Source organism: Protopterus annectens, chromosome 8.part0, assembly GCF_019279795.1.
Source record: "Protopterus annectens isolate FY-2018-M chromosome 8.part0, PAN1.0, whole genome shotgun sequence".
NCBI classification, from domain to species: domain Eukaryota; kingdom Metazoa; phylum Chordata; order Ceratodontiformes; family Protopteridae; genus Protopterus; species Protopterus annectens.
In genome coordinates this window covers 377,869,707-377,886,213 of record NC_056741.1, presented here as the reverse complement: position 1 = coordinate 377,886,213, position 16,507 = coordinate 377,869,707, and the positions used below count along the sequence as shown (strand labels likewise).

The following is a 16,507-nucleotide window of genomic DNA, read 5'->3' as shown; positions in this document are numbered from 1 at the left end:
ACTTACTGTGTGTACTCCTCCTCCGAGCCGAGAAGGCCTTCGGAGCCGGGGGAGGTGAAACTGATGATTGTGGAACCCTTGGAGCCAAGGCCTGATCCAGTGCCATCAGCTCTGTCGACTCAGACTACTTCAGTGCCATTCGAGGAGTCTGGGAGCCAACACTCTACGGTCTGCTCAGAGGGGAAGAGTCAAACTGATGGGTCGGTTCCGACCCTTCCTCTCGGAGCTTCGGCACGGATGAGCTCGGCTCCTTCCTCTGGGTTGGAGCCCACTGTTCTGGCACTGGGGAGGATGCCATCTTCTTTGGAACCGGCTGCTTCCTCGCGTCGGACCAGTGGAGCCTTTGATGCCACGAGGAGAGTTATGTCTTCTAAGACACCCACTTCATCAGGGCCTTCCTCCTCATCCCCGAAAGTCCCGCTTTCTACCTCTGCATCACAGGTCCCTGTAAAGCGTCGAGACCCAGAGCCTCACGTAGCCCCATTGGATGACCCCTGTTCTACTGAGACCTCACCAGAAGCTCCAGCTGATTAGGTTCCCAGGAAGATGCTTTGCAAGAGGAGGCATTTAGACTCCCTACAGGAGTCTGTCACATCGGACACTGACTTAGAGGAGTCAGAAGGGTCCCCATGGTCCCCCTTGGAGGATATCCCCTTTGCTGATATCCTTGAAATCCTGAGACAGAGGGGTGACTGGCAATCCGTTAGCCCTACTGACGAGTTGGTGCTTCTGAAGGCCTTTGGGTCTCAACCCTCCACCTCCTAGGTGACTCCACCTTTCGATGAACTAATGGAGTTGGTTGTTTGAAGGGCATGGGAGTCTCCTGATACTGTGAAACCTGTCCCTCGGAGGCCCAACAAGTTTATTGCATCACCACAAGACAATATGTTCCTTACCAAGGGAGTGCCAGTTGATGCCATGGTGGTGGCGGCTGCCACCAAGAAAGAGATGTCGGGAACCTCTTCTACTGTCCATCCTCCTAATAGAGATTCCAGTATTAAGGACAGGTATGGGAAACGCATTTTTAGTTCAGCGACTTTTGCTATGCAATCGGTCAACTATTTGATGCATTTTACCTGACTTCAAAGAGATCTCCTTAAAGAGCTTGGAGATGCTCTACAGAGTATTACAGCTGAAGGCATTTCTGATAAGGTAACATCCCAGCTCAATATCCTTAATTCCATAGTTAACACGTCCATGCGACTCATTTCTTATGCAGCCGATGGTACGAGTTGGGCAGTGGGTTCAGCAATAGCTCTTCGGAGACATTCCTGGATGCACTTATGCTCCTTTGTGGAAGCCTTCAAGTCTTCCTTCGTTAATACCCCATTTGATGGCTCGTCCTTTTTGGGGCCTAAAGTCAAGGAGACTCTCACTAGGTGTGAACAAAATGGAAAGACTCTGTCTGCCATAGGAGTCTGTTTTTCCACCCCTACTAGACCTTACCCCAAAGGGCAAAAGGGAGGAAAATGTGGTTTCGCAAGTCCCAAGAAGCCTTTCAGAACACACGTAGTGAACCCCCCCTCCAGGGGCAGAGGAGGGGGTAATAATGGAAGCTGCCGCCCAGGCGGCAGAGAGGGTCTGCAGAATCAGGGCGACAGGGATCAGTTCTTTGGCAAGCCCTACCAGCGCTCCTGAAAGGAGGCCCGGCTGTCCTACTCTGGAGGAAGTCGGGGGGTTGCTTGTCTTTGTATCCAGACACCTGGCTAAAAATTACAAAAGATTCTTGGGTACAAAGCATTATTACCAGAGGATATGTCATTCCGTTCTCAGAACCTCCCCCGGTACAAAAGAAAATCCCAGACGTTCCATCCAGTCTCAGGGATCAAGCAGCAGATTCAAAGGTTGCTGGAAAAGAGAGTCGTCCAGCCAGTCCCAGCAGACCAAATAGATTCCGGAACCTCCTCCAGATTCTTTTTAGTTCCAAAGAAAACAGGGGACTGGAGGCCCATCTTGGACCTCAGCAGACTCAACACTTTTGTAAAGAAGGAGAAGTTCCGGATGGTCCCACTTCAATTGATTCTTACGTTTCTAGGAACGGGTGATTGGATTTGCTCTATAGATCTCAAGGATGCGTACTATCATATCAAAATGGCCAGATCATCCAGAGATCATCTGCGTTTCCGGCTGGGAGCCAGTCACTATCAGTTCTGAGCACTGCCCTTTGGTCTCACAACGCATTACAAAGTAGATGTTTTTCGTGTTTCACTGTTGCAGTCATTACATTTGGGTAATCTGCTGGCAGGTTGCCCTCAGTCGGCCTGATTAACAAAGTCTTGGGTCCTGCATCGGTTGCTCTTCCTTCTTCCATGACGTCAGGGGTATAAAACATGCAGCTGATGCCATTACATCAGTCTTTCTTGCCGCGCAGTGCCCGAAGCAGAAGCAGTTCGCAAATGCCGGTCGGCCGACTCCTGAAATTTTCGTTTTCGAGTTTCAGAACCAAAGTCTTCAACTAAAAAGCTAAATACCCCATTGGGGAAACTTTTTCTTGCTCCTTACCGATGTCAGTAAAAGTTAATAATTGCATTATTTTGGGAGGCAAATACCTCATAAAGATTTTCATTTCTACTGTATTTCTTGCCTAGACCCTGACCACAAAGTTACCTTGCTGTCAGGTTTCGTGCTAGTTTTAATCAACTCACTATTAAATGTCAGTATATTTTTGCTTCTAAACATTTTGGCTCATAATTTAACTATCCAGAAATGTCATTGGTTAGCAATCCGACTACTGGAATACCTAAAAAATGCAAAGAAAAAGATAGAGACAGGCCATCGAGGTCCAAAACTGATGACACTTCTCCTAAGCCAGTTGCTAGTTTGCCGGTACTCAGGCGCTTTCGCAGCCCCTGATACCCGCTACTTTTGATTCGCAGGCCTCTTCTGAGACCCATTCGGAGTCCGGTTTGCTGCGAGATGCTTTAAGTATTGAACCCGTGGATGTCTCTACCTTAGATGGGTTCGGAGCCGCTGTGCAGGCACCAGCTTCTGAGAGTGTTTTCAGGCCTACAGATTTGTATATTAAACCGACGCCATCCTCAAAACTAATACCAAAATCTACATTTATGTCTAAAAAAACAACGCTTGGGCCATGTTTGAAGGCCCCTATGCCTAAAAAACAAATGATCAAAATGGCTGAAGATTTAATTACTGCGATCAGGGGTAGCCAACCCCCCCCCCCTTCTAAGAGGCCTAGCCAAGACGTTGACTATGAATCTTCTGAACAGGATTCTACTTCTTCTGATTCTTCTAATGAACAGGATTTGTCTATACCTACTTATGAGGACTCTGATGCAGAAGATTCCATTCCTTCTGCTCCCCCTGAGGATTTTTCTTTTGGGGACACTTTACATACCTTATGGAAACATTTCCACTGGGAAAGTCAGGATTTCTCTGAATCTAAAAAGAGACGTAGGGATTTTGTTCTTCTCCCTCAACAAAGGCCTTTGGCTATACCTCCTGTCCTAGACATTGTTGATGATGTTTTTACAGAATCTAGTATGGCTCCTGATTCTCTGCCTCTGGCTCCTTGTAAGCCAAACAGATACTACAGGGTTCCTGACTCCCACAAATTCCTTTTCAAAAATCCTATTGCAGATCCTGAAACCATTTCTCAGGGTCCCAAGGGCATTAAGGCCGCTAATGCTTAAAATCCTACCCCTTCTGATAGATTCCAGGGCGCTGGATAGATGGGGTAAGAAGGTTTACACTTCTGCTTAAACAGAAAATGATGTTAATTTCTGACTGTGTGGAAAATAATGATTTACAGGATTTATTGCATTCAGCTGAACAAGTTGGAAAATATACTTTGCAATGTGGTTTTGATTCTTTGGAGGCCACTTGCAGGCCTGCTGTAACTGGCTCTGTGCTAAGAAGGCATGCTTGGCTCAAAGAGCAAACTCTGCCTGATCATGTTAAAGCAAAATTGTTGGATGCTCCTTTACAACAGGACCATCTCTTTGGTAATAAGGCTGAAGTTTTAAAAACGATGGAAGATAAAGCTACATCTATGCAAACTGTGAAAAATTTCTTACAGGTGCAACCTCCAAGATTTAGTAGGCACTGGCGTACTAAGAACTGGTCCTTTCCAGTTCCTTCCAGAGCCACTCAAGTCAAACTCAGACATTCCAAAGGCTCCAGGTTTCAGTCACAAAGGACTTTTAGAACAAAACAATGGGGTGTCTCCTCCTCCTCCTCCAAATCTGGAAGCAACAAGGCACCTCCCTGTGGTAAGCAGTCTCAATGACTTCCCTCTACACTTACCAAGCACTTACCTTTCAGCTGCCCCTTTGGGGGGAAAACTGGCACTTCATGTAAGAAATTGGCAACTTATAACCCAGGACAAATGGGTTTTAAATATAGTTTCCCAGGGATACAGATTTCATTTCCACACGTTGCCAATCCCAAACGGATGGCCAGACCTGCCCCCAAACCAGTGGGCAGAGGCCCAGAAACAAGAACAGTCTCTCATGAACATGGGAGCTATTCAACCAGTCCCAGAAGAGGGAAAGGCACAAGGTTTCTATTCAAGACTTTTCCTGGTACCAAGAAAAGACAAATCACGGCGTCCAATTCTGGACTTATCTTTTCTCTAAATATATTTCTGGATATTCCAAAATTCAAGATGCTGACTTCAACAGTTACTTCCTATGCTAGGCAAAGATGCCTGGTTGGTAACTCTAGACTTAAAAGAGGCTTACTTGCATATCCCAGTCAGGGAATCTTGCAGAAGCTACCTCCGCTTCAAAGCAGGCTATTTGCATTACCAGTTCTCTGCACTGCCCTTTGGCTTATCTACTGCACCCAGGGTCTTCACAAAGTGCCTGGCTCCAGTGATTGCATTTTGCAGGCAAAGAAATATTCAAATATATCCATACCTGGACGATTGTCTAATTCAGGCAGAAAACAAGGACATTCTTCAAAAACATCTGGCGTTTGTAAAAAAACGTTCTAACTTGTCTAGTGTACACCATAAATGAAAAGAAGTCACAACTGGTACCCTCTCAAAAAATTACATTCCTGGGTGCAAGCTTGAATACAACTGCCCAGATGGCTTCATTTGATGACTTACTTCAAACAGGTGGCCACAAAAACCCTGCTATCTGCAAGACAAATTCTGCAAGCCTTGGGGTTCATGGCCTCCTGCATTCTTCTAATTCCATATGCAAGACTGCATATGAGGAAACTTCAGTGGTACTTAAAGAGTTTATGTAGTCAACATTGTCACAGCCTGGAAACAATAATTCCTATTATACCTTGCCTGCAACTAGAGTTCCTATGGTGGGCCGTGGCCTGTCACCAAAACAAGGGACTGCCATTCTCTCCACCCCCTGCCGCCCAAACCCTAACTACAGACGCATCAGACTATGCTTGGGGGGCTCATCTGGCAGGGAAGTGCATTCAGGGCAAATGGAGCCCAAATCAAATCCACCTTCATATCAATCAAAAAGAGATGCTAGCTGTACAGAATGCACTGACAGCCTCAAGGACTACCTTCATCCAGGACAATTAATGATAAAGACAGACAACACCACATTTACTTACAGACTAGCCATGGCATTGTGGAACACGGCCTTGTCCTATCAGATTCAACTACAATCTCAATCCCTGCCAGGAAAGCTGAATACTCTGGCAGATGGACTAAGCAGAAATCTCATAGACCCACACAAATGGAAACTGGAACCACAGATTTTCAACATGTTGGCACGCAAATGGAGGAGTCCAGAAATAGATCTTTTTGCCTCACCCCAGAACTGTCAGTTGAACAAGTTTTGCACAAGAACTCATCACAAAAAAGCCTGAAAAGTGGATGCTCTTTCATTCAGCTGGAAAAACCTCAGTCTATGCCATTCCCCCTCTGCCTCTGCTTTCCAAAGTTCTACTAAAAGTCAAACAGGACAGACCAAAAATGATTTTGATTGCTCCAGACTGGCCTCGCCAACACTGGTACCCACTCTTGCGCAATGGTGTCACACCTTCCACTGTGGCACCTGCCTCAGACACCTCACTTATTGTCTCAGCAGAACAACCAAATTCTGCACACTCAGTTCCAAAACTTTGAATCTTGCAGTGTGGCTAATCACCTAAATTCACCCGTGGCATCCCTCAGCAAACATGTGATGGATGTCATTTTGGAGGCAAGAAGGCCTAGTACTACAAAATCTTATGCTGACAAATGGAAAAGATTCTGTGCCTGGAATCTATCACAAGGTATAAGCACAACGGTGCCCAATATTCCTCAGATTTTGCAATATTTAACTGAGATGCTTCACAAGGGCCTGTCCTTTCTTTCCATAAAAATCCATGCCTCAGCCATTTCAGCTCATTACAACACAGATCCTCCCCTCTTCTCTCATCCTCTGCTAAAGCAGTATCTCAGAGGAGCCAAAAACCTAAGACCACCCAGGAGAGCTCCAACCCCTGCCTGGGACCTCAATTTTGTATTGGAAAAACTCACTCTCCCTCCTTTCGAGCCAGCTGCTACTGCAGACTTAAAAATTCTGTCCTGGAAAACAGCTTTCCTTTTAGCAGTCACTTCAGCTAGAAGGATTTCCGAATTACAGGCTCTTATGGCAGCAGAGCCTTTTATTATTTTTCATACGGACAGGGAGTCTCTCAGGACTAATCCATCCTTCATGCCTAAGGTGGTATCCAGTGTGGCTCTTAATCAGACCATTCATTTGCCAACTTTCTTTCCCAATCCACAGAACAAGGGGGGACGGATTCTGCATTCATTGGATGTACACAGACAACTTAGATTTTACTTAAACAGGACAAAATCTCAAAGAATATCTGAGCAACTATTGGTGGCATTTGCTGCAGGGGCAGAGGGAAAGGCTATTTCAAAGCAGACTATTTCCAAATGGATAAGCCATTGTATTCATTTCTGCTATATGCACCCTAGTAAATCTATCCCCCAGGGGATCAGATCTCATTCCACCAGGGCTGCGTGTACTTCTACTGCCTTTCTCAGAGGTGTCCCTACCAGAGACATTCTAGAAGCTGCTACCTGGAGCTCAGTTCATACGTTCACCAAACATTACCATTTACCTTTCTTCTCTAAATCCAGAGCTGGTTTTGCCTCTGCTGTCCTGCAGGGCCTTATAGCTGGTCCTAATGCTGTATAAATCCATCCTCCCAACCATAGCTTTGGGAATCTATCCAAATGTAATGACTGCAACAGTGAAACATGAAGAACATAGTACAGTTGTGTACACTTACCATAAATGTAGATGTTCGAGTGTATTCACTGTTGCAGCCCTGGTTACCCTCCCTCCAACCCCCCATTTTTTCTCTTACTATACCTCTTCTTTCCTGTACTGTGCTTAAAAGCCTTTTTGTTGTATTTGCTTTTGTTTGGAGATATATTTTTGTGTTTTTAATTACTTAAATATTTGGCTCCCCATTTGGGGGGCACCTGACATCTGGGGCAAGAAAAACTGATGTAATGGTGTCGGCTGCATGTTTTATACCTCTGACGACCTGACGTCATGGAAGAAGGGATAGCAACTGATGCAGGACCCAAGACTTTGTTAATCATGCCGACTGAGGACAACCTGCCAGCAGATTACCCAAATGTAATGACTGCAACAGTGAATACACTCGGAACATCTACATTTATGGTAAGTGTACACAACTGTACTGTAAGGCCTCCAGGGACAGGGCTTCCTTTGGTTCCACTGTCTTCAGGAATATACTCCCATGAGCCACCCAGGATGAATGGTGGTTGGGACGTTCCCTACGTGTAAGAATGAATGGCGAGATTGAACAACTTCACATAAAGAAGTTATGTACTTACCATAACGTTCCATGTGAGTTGTTCATCTTGTCTTCATTCTTACATTCCCACCCGCCTTCCCCCCTCCAGGCTTCTCGAAGAACGAGTAAGAGTTTTTGCGATCTCGTGGGTCTTGTTATAGGATTTCTTACTCCAGCTGGAGTAATGTTCATGTGTTTCTTATGTTGTACATGTTGGGATCAGCAAACTAGATCTGAGGTGAGGCAGAGAGCATCATGGGATAGGGACCTGGCCTCAATCTACTCGAAAACCTCGAGCTTGTGAAAGCGGCCGACTCGGAGCCGACGGATTGGCTCCGAACCCATGTGTAAGAATGAAGGCGAGATGAACAACTCACATGGAATATTATGGTAACTAAATAACTTTTTTTTTCCCCTACCAAAAACTCCATTGACAAATCCACATTCACCTTACAGAGCCAAAACAACACCCTCCTTGAAATTGTTCCCAACACCAAGTTTCTTGGCATCATTATTGATGAAGAACTACAATTTGACACCCACATCCACTCCACAATCAAGAAAATCTACCATATGTTAGGTCTTCTCTACAGGCACAATCGCTTCCTAAGCCCCTCTACCCATCAAACTCTTGCATCCACCTTCCTACTCCCCTCCCTTATGTATGGTGCCCCTCTTTTTACCAATCTCCATCTTAGCTTTCGGTCCAAACTTGAATCCTGCTACCACAAGATCTCCAAATTTGCAACCAATTCAAAAAACTCATCCCACCACTGTCACTCCCTTCTCACCCTCAACTGGCTTGAACTACCCAACTACCTCCGTTACCTACAACTCACCATTGCCCACAAGCTCATCTTTAAACCTGCCAACTGCCCAGCTCTCGCTACTTCCTTTAAACCTTACATTCCCCAACCACTCACTCATATATCCAAAAACCAAAATCTCCTTCAGGTCCACAAACCTGCACGACCTCCTGGCCATCTACTGCTGTCCCACTCCTTAGCTAAACAGTGGAGCTCTCTCCACATACACCTACGCAACCTGCCTAACCATACAAATTTCAAATCTCAGCTACTCTCTCATCTTTCTTCCAAATGGGAATGCCCTTGCCACTCTCCAACTTAAACCCGTCCCCCATTCCACCTTGCACTAACTCATCCAACTACCTCTACTATTACTTCACCCCACCCAAAACAATCCTTCCCCTACTAAAAACTAACTTTCTCTCTAATATCTATTGTACTATACTCTCCAGTCTCAAATATACTATTACCCTCTCCATGCATAATATTTTCCTAACCTACTAATGGCTAGTAACTATATATTTTGAAATGTTAAACCTACAATTGAGTTTATAACAAACATCTTCACTTTATGTAAATGTTGAAATTTCTGTATTGAATTATGTCTTTTCATTTTTGTAACATTGTGACAAGCCAATTGCAAATATGACGGAGCTTATCTGTAAATGTTTAATTAGCTGTATGAACTATGTCCTTTTGTAACATGTGAAATGTAACTTGCAATTATTGTGGAGCTTTTCTCCCCGGGCCTCCACTGAAAGCGGGTTCTTCTTGGCCCAGTGGACTTCCCCAGTCATCAAACTTAAATAAATACATATGATTTTTAAAGGATAGTAATGTGAGTTATAATGTCAAGACGTTGAGGGGTATGGTCCAGTTCACTTATATTTAGTTAGTTAAAGATGACACTACAAACTTTCAAACAGCTACAGTTATGTAAACTTAACTAAAGACATCCTTCCACTGCACACCCTACCATAGCTCTCGAATACTTCCCTTCAGAAATAATTGGGGGCACTTTTTAAAATATTAGTACTTGTTAACTTGAGATGTTGACAAGAGGATGTGAAGTAGCATCCATTTTCTGAAGTAAAATAAGTCTAACTCTAATTGTCATTGTGTAAGCCACCATCTTTTCTTCCACAAATTGCCATCTCTATGAGGGTTTAGAAAGGACAGAGCTAAATTTGAGCCAGAATCGAGGACAGTTAAGAGGTATGCAACCAGCATCTTGCTTTCAGCCCCAGCATTCTTGCAGGTAAAGCAGTCAAGTGCTACTTTTTTCAACTTGCTAGACTAAAACAAAAGAAAGTTAAAGTAAACTTCTTTATGTCTGTAGACCACTAGTACACTAGCACATGGTTTATATAAACAGATGATCAAATGGACTACACTAGCACATGGTTTATATAAACAGATGATCAAATGGACACAGCCTGTCGTTTTCCTTTGTTGGGGGTGCTGCAGACTGAGTTGCAAACCAGTTCTGAAAACTTTTTACTGTACATAAAATGCCATAGTCATTAACCACTTCTGTATTTGCCTTTCTTCACTAACAGTTGGTCTCCCCCATACTTTCCTGCTGTTGCTCTGTTTGTTGCTCTCACTCTGTTGGTGACCAGTCCATCTTCCTAGGCCTCTGATTATACCACAGCTTTGTGATAAGGTACATTGCTGTCATAGTGAATGTATGCATATTGCATGTCTGTTTAGCCTGCATTTGTATTTATGATTTAGCCATGTTGTATTTTAGTCTGTAATATTCATTACAATCTGGGCTTGGTCTCCAAATGGCCATGTAAAATAAATCAAATGTAAATTAACTTAAAGATATAATCATCCTGGGTGTGAGCCAACAGCACTTTACCTGAAAAGTGGTACTAATGTCCCTCTTTATGCAGGACAGTCCCTATCTGGGCAGTTGCATCCTGTGTGTGTGCTGGGGGTGGGGTTAAGAAAAAGCAACTTAGTATTATATGAAAGAACAGAAGCAGCTGAAACTCCACCACACTGAGCATTTGTTTTTACAAAAAAAAAAAAAAAAAAAAAAAAAAAAAATGGAAGCCCAGTCTTTTGCCCTCACACATCTCCTTACAAAATGCCCCACTCTGAGCAATTTTGAAGGGCGTAACCCTTCTCCTTAGTGAACACCAATCCAACAGCTAGCTTTACTCCGCATTAAGCCAGGTTGAACACACTGTTATGTCTCTCAGTTCTCTCTTCTTCCTGCATCTGTCTCACTGTACTCTTCTCTTAGTTCATCGAATGCATAGCTGGCCTTAGGCATAGGCCAACTAGGTAGCGGCCTAGGGCACCACTGTAGCAGGGGCACTTTTTCAGTATTTATTTTGTGTAGTTAGACTGGGACGGGGGCACCAGGTGGTGTGTGTGTGTGGGGGGGGGGGGGGGCAGGGCCATGGAGCCTTTTTGCCTAGGGCAGCAGTTGACCTAAGGCCACACCTGATCGAATGTACTTAAAAAAAACTATGCAAAGACAATACAGTCTATAGTCGAATTATGCATGTATACATTGAATAACTGTATCACGCTGCTGTATACTGCCTCTCTAAAAATAAAACATTTATAAACTCTTATTCATCAGTAATTACCCGTGAGGCTGTTAAACCTAGACAATTATCTCATTGTGATAATCAAACCCTGCACCTTGTGTTGGTAAGGGAAACACCTTAACCACTATGCCAACCTCCCCAAACCGAAATGGTAGACATATAGGTTAATTGATCAAATAAGTTAACAGCATGGGAATTGAACCCACACTTTTAAGAACGGATATCGCATCTCTTAATTATCCCCGTGAGCTAATTATCACATTTTGACAATTTCTGATATGCAAATCTGTACTGCTTTTAACATTGCTATCTTATGTTACTTTTATTTTGCAAAACTGTGTACGGTTTGTTACATGGGTGGAGCTTTTTTTTCTTCCGCCGAAAATGGGATCTTGATTCAGTCGGACTGTCCCGGTAAAAAAAAATGTAAAATAAAATAAAAATAATAAATACATTCATGGCGGTGGGGGAAACGGAACTTGTTTACTCAAAAATAGGATTAAGACCAAAAAGGATAGAGCTCTAGTTCTGAAGTCAAAACAAACTGCGAGCCCTTGTCTTATACACAACTGTCTCAGCAACAACCTGGGACTTAAATCCTTGCGTCATGCCTTCCCACTTCAAAAAGTTCTGGCTTCAAATTGAAGTACCAGTTCCAGTTGTTTTTGTAAGCGGACACGTAATGTGATAAATTGATAATTGCGATTAGTATAGTATGGCTCTTTTGTCCCACGGTTATAGGGTGTCGGCCTTTGTTGATAAAATATAGCAGAGCGCTACTAAGTAAGAGATACTGTTATACATTTTTAAACAAGATGGACCTCAGATGCCTGTAGAAATTTGATACAGTTTCATTTTGAAATGCATAAGAAATAATAAATATCACAATAGAAGAAATGATCGTATAACCCTTGATGTCACCAGCAAATCGCAAAAGTAGACCAGCTACTACTAGCTCTGGCAGGCATTTAGATGGGCGCACAAACGCCCAGTTACTGGTATAGCCCCAGAAACCACTCGCAAACAGCAGTATACTTTTTTTTAGAACATTATTACGTAATATTCATGTCCCCGCTTTTTAATTAATTTAGCAGACCAATTAACGGTGCGGTAGTACTAACATCGTTGTGCTTGCTGAAGAAAATGGGAAAGTCGGAGAACGCAGGTATGTGTTTTCACTGTGGCGCAAAAACTGTTGACGTTGAGCGATACATATACGCAGTAAATGTCATGTAGGGTGGGCGCCATATGGCCTCTTTATATGGGAAATCTGAAGTATATTCATTCTAGTTAGAGGAACAATGGTCAGAGCAGTGGGGAACTTTCCCTTATTCTTTGATAAGTGCAGCGGGATCTGCGTTATCACCATCTGACAGCTGGGCTTTGGTTTAACACCTGAATCCTGATCCAAAAGACTGAATTAGTGAAGAGGCAGAGGTTCTAGAGATGTGGTAGGAGCAGTTGCTCTTCATAAAGATGAATGAACAATGGAAGAATATAGTCAGTAACAAGAAGTGAGTTAAGGGGATCTTTTGAAGGACTGAGATAATTTTAAATATGAAAGGAAGTGTGTGTAATGTGGAAGCTGGGGTTCAGTGAACTGTTTAAGGAAATGAAGATTGAATGGTCCATATTTTGAGGTGATGGTATCTTCATGTATAGTAGATTTACTGGGTCCCCTTCAGAAGCTCGAAATTCTTACAGTTGAAATCATATGATCGACTTTCCGAAAACCTGAAGGTTTTGAATGGAAATGGCAGTACAGTGAGGATTGGTGTATTTACCATTTCCCTCAGTGTAGTGCGATCTCGGAGTTGGTATTTATAATATGCAGGGTGTGTGTGTGTGTGGGGGGGGGGTGTAGGTAGGCATGGGGGCATGCCCCCCTGCAAAAACATAGGGAAAAAAAAGAAGTTATGTCTTACCATAACGTTCCATTTGTGTTGTAGATCTTAGTTCATTTATTACCATTAGGATCTCTGTTCTGTCCTCGGAACCGATATGCCCGTTTCCAAGCTCGTGCCAGCCAAAAACTCTCAGCTAAGACCTACCCATAATGCCCCTCTCCTAGTTACTTCAGATCGAGTTTGCATGCCTTTAGATAATAGATGTAGTAACAGAAAATAAAATAGTAAGAGGCTCTGTCTGAGCAAATACCCTAACCAGGAGTTCCTAAAGTCCACCAGGAGTCCAGGCAGGGGGGAGGAGGGCAGGAAGTAATGAATGAACAAAGATCTACAACACAGATGGAACGTTATGGTAAGACGTAACTTCTTTATCTGATGTTGTAAATCTTTGTTTATTCATTACCATTAGGACCGAGTCCCCAGCTACTTGAGTCCTGGGTGGCCCTAAGGAAGGATATTCCTGAGCATCATAGAACCAAAAGATGCCTGTCCTCTGGAGGCAAAATCCAATTTGTAATGAGATATAAACGCATGAGGTCTTGCCCAAGTGGCTGCTGTGCAGATGATATCCATAGAGACTCTGGAATGAAATGCTATAGATGTAGCCATAGATCTGGTAGAATGAGCCTTTATTCTAGAAGGTAAGGATAATTTATTCTGTTGGTAGGTAAGGTAATGATGTTTCTAAGCCAGGAGGATAAAGTCACTTTGGAAACAGGTTTACCCAATCTGGGTCCTGCAAAAGCCACAAACAATTGATCTGTTTTCCTGAAAGATTTAGTCCTGTCCAAATTTATTTTTTATTTATTTTACATTTGTTAACCGGGATAGTCTAGCTGGATATATGTCCATTTTCAGTGGAGGCCCGGGGAGAAAAGCTCCAAAGATAGTTTTTACAGAACATACAGACAAACTTGGGTACATATTTCATCTAGATTCATAAGGGTATCTAGTTATTGACACTTATAGGTATAAACTATAGATACTTAAGGTATAAACTACAGACAGATACATTTTACAATAGTCATTACACAGTTTTACATTGTTCATACTAACACTGTTATATATATGTTATCATACCTTTGATGTGGTGTACATTTATATGCAAGTAACAGATAGGACTCTAGTTTAGTACAATGGTTACAATAGTACTGGAGTGGATCCGGCATTAGTCTGGAGTTGAACAGGGACATAACCATTTGTTGCTGAGGTAGTTGTATATAGCTTTTTTAAATGTAGGTAGTGAGATAATCAAGGATAAGGATGTAGGCAGGGAGTTCCAGATTTTGGCCACATAAGAAGAGTAAAGGGAGTCTCCAGCATGGTTGTTGGATCTAGTAACAGTTAAGTGTAATTTGTCAGTTGAGCGGAGTTGCCTAGGACAGGAATATTGTTGGACAATGTTAGCCAGTGAGGGTGATATATTTTGTTGATGGAGTATTTTGTGAGTAGTAACCAGCTGATTATAAATAAGTAAGTTAGGTAGTTCCATCCAGCCCAATTGCTTTAGGTTTAGGCAGTGATGTGTTCTGTAGGAGCTGTTGTTAGCAAATTTGGCTATCTGATTGTAGCAGGTTGTCATTTTATTGATTTCTGTTTTGGATAAGTTAATCAAGATGGGTGAGGCATACAGTAGTGTTGAGAGAAGGTGTGTACGTGCAATTGTAGTTCTAACATTATGGGTCAGGAATGCTTTATGTTTGTAGAGGCTACCCAGCTTTTTGTTAGTATTTTTAATGGCCAGATTGATGTGTACATCAAATCTGAGCTTATTTTCAATAGTAATACCTAGTAGTTTTGTCTGAGCTTCAGGTGATATGGGAGTACCGTTATTCGAGTGGATAGTAAAGGTGCATGTGGGGGCAGTAGTAGTTGAGGGATGAAATAGTAGGAGCTTGTTTTTTTTGGGGGTTGAGTATCAAGCCATTCTCAGTGAGCCATGTTTCCACTGAGTGAAAGTTATCCTGTGTCTTTTTGTGGAGGTCTGGTAAAGTGGGAGCATTACATGTTATAGTTGAATCATCTGCATATTGAATAAGGCTTGAACCTTTTGAGATTGAGTGGAGATTATTTGTAAAAATTGAGAACAGCAAGGGGCCTAGTATAGATCCCTGAGGTACTCTGAGTGTTACAGGTAGGAGTGGAGACAAGTTACTATTCCATAGAAATGCCTGTTGTCTATTGTTGAGGTAGTTTTTAAACCAGGAGACTGATAAGTTATCTAAGCCTAGGTTTATAAGATGGGAGATTAGTTTTTCATGGTTAACCATATCATATGCCTTTGATAGGTCTAGGAAGAGGGCTGAAGAAAGCTTACCATTATTCCTGTTGTGATTAATGGTATCTATGAATGCTAGCAGGGCGGTGGTTGTGCTATGTCCTGGACAAAACCCATACTGTGTATGAGATATGAGCTCTTGATCAATAAGGTGGGTCATTAATTGATGGTGAATACATTTTTCTAATATTTTAGCAAGTGGGGATAATATTGCTATTGGTCTGTAATTAGAAATGTCATAAGAATTTCCCCCTTTGTATGATATAGGCAGTTTTCCAGATCAAGGGTACTGAACCTTCTTAGATGGATCGGTTTATTAGGATTGAGACTGGTTTAGCTATTTCATTTGCTGCTAGTTTTAAGAACTCATTGGGGGAGGGAATCTGCTCCTAGTATTGGTGGTTTTAGTTGGGATAGTAATTTTCTTATATAGGAGGTTGAGGTGGGTTGTAGCTTAAATGTGGGGCTGTTGTTAGTTTTGGGGTGCACTTGTATTTGGATAGGTTTGGTTTTGTGCAAGGGCAAGTACAGTCTCAGTAAAGAATGAGTTAAATGATTCAGCTATGTTTTCTTTTGTTAAGCCTGTTGGGGGTGGAGTAGTGTTTTTCCAGGGTGTAGTAACCTATTTAAGCCTGCCAAGATTTTTTTTGGATTGTTTGAATGTTGGGTTTGATGGGTGATAAAGTAATTTCTTTTATCTTGCATGACTAGTTTCTTAGTAAGATTTCTTATCTGCTGGTATGCTTGCCGTGTTGCTGGGTTTTTGTTGGACCTCCAGGCTGTCCAGGCACTATTCCTTTCTTTTATTTTTTGCCTTGTTTCCCTTGATACCCATGGAACTGTTTTAGGTTTAATTCTGGTAGTTCTTGGAGGGACATGCCTGTTTAGTATCTCTAGGAAGGTAGAGTTGAAGTGTTTGATAGCTTTGTCTAGGGGTAGATAATACAGTTGCGACCAGTTATAGAGCTGTAGATCTTGTAAGAAGTTTGGTAAGTTGAAGTGTTTTTTGTTTCTTATTGTTTGAAGTATGGGGGTGGTGGGAGTTATATTTGAGTAGGAAGGTAGTTTGATGATCACTTAGTGAGTCAGGAAGGGTACCTGCTAAATATGAGCAAGGTATTTTGTTTAGTAGAATCCAATCTAAAAGTGATTCTCTTTTACTGTTCTTGTCGATTCTAGTGGGTTCTT

The 16,507-nt window shown here is 42.6% G+C and overlaps 1 protein-coding gene across 2 annotated transcripts in view; it reads left to right on the top strand.

Annotated features, from left to right (window-relative positions):
- The window catches only part of LOC122808815 (C-type lectin domain family 2 member B-like), a 1,263,928-nt gene that overhangs the window by 160,883 nt on the left and 1,086,538 nt on the right, over positions 1 to 16,507 (top strand). Inside the window, exon 1 of one of the 2 annotated variants that reach the window (XM_044079876.1) lies at positions 11,882 to 12,299. The exons of the other annotated variant lie outside the window; for it this stretch is intronic. Within the exon in view, the coding sequence (XP_043935811.1) occupies positions 12,278 to 12,299 (22 nt within the window). The 5' untranslated portion in view covers positions 11,882 to 12,277. Of the gene's footprint in view, positions 1 to 11,881; positions 12,300 to 16,507 lie in introns of those variants that run through there. 2 annotated transcript variants of the gene reach the window in all.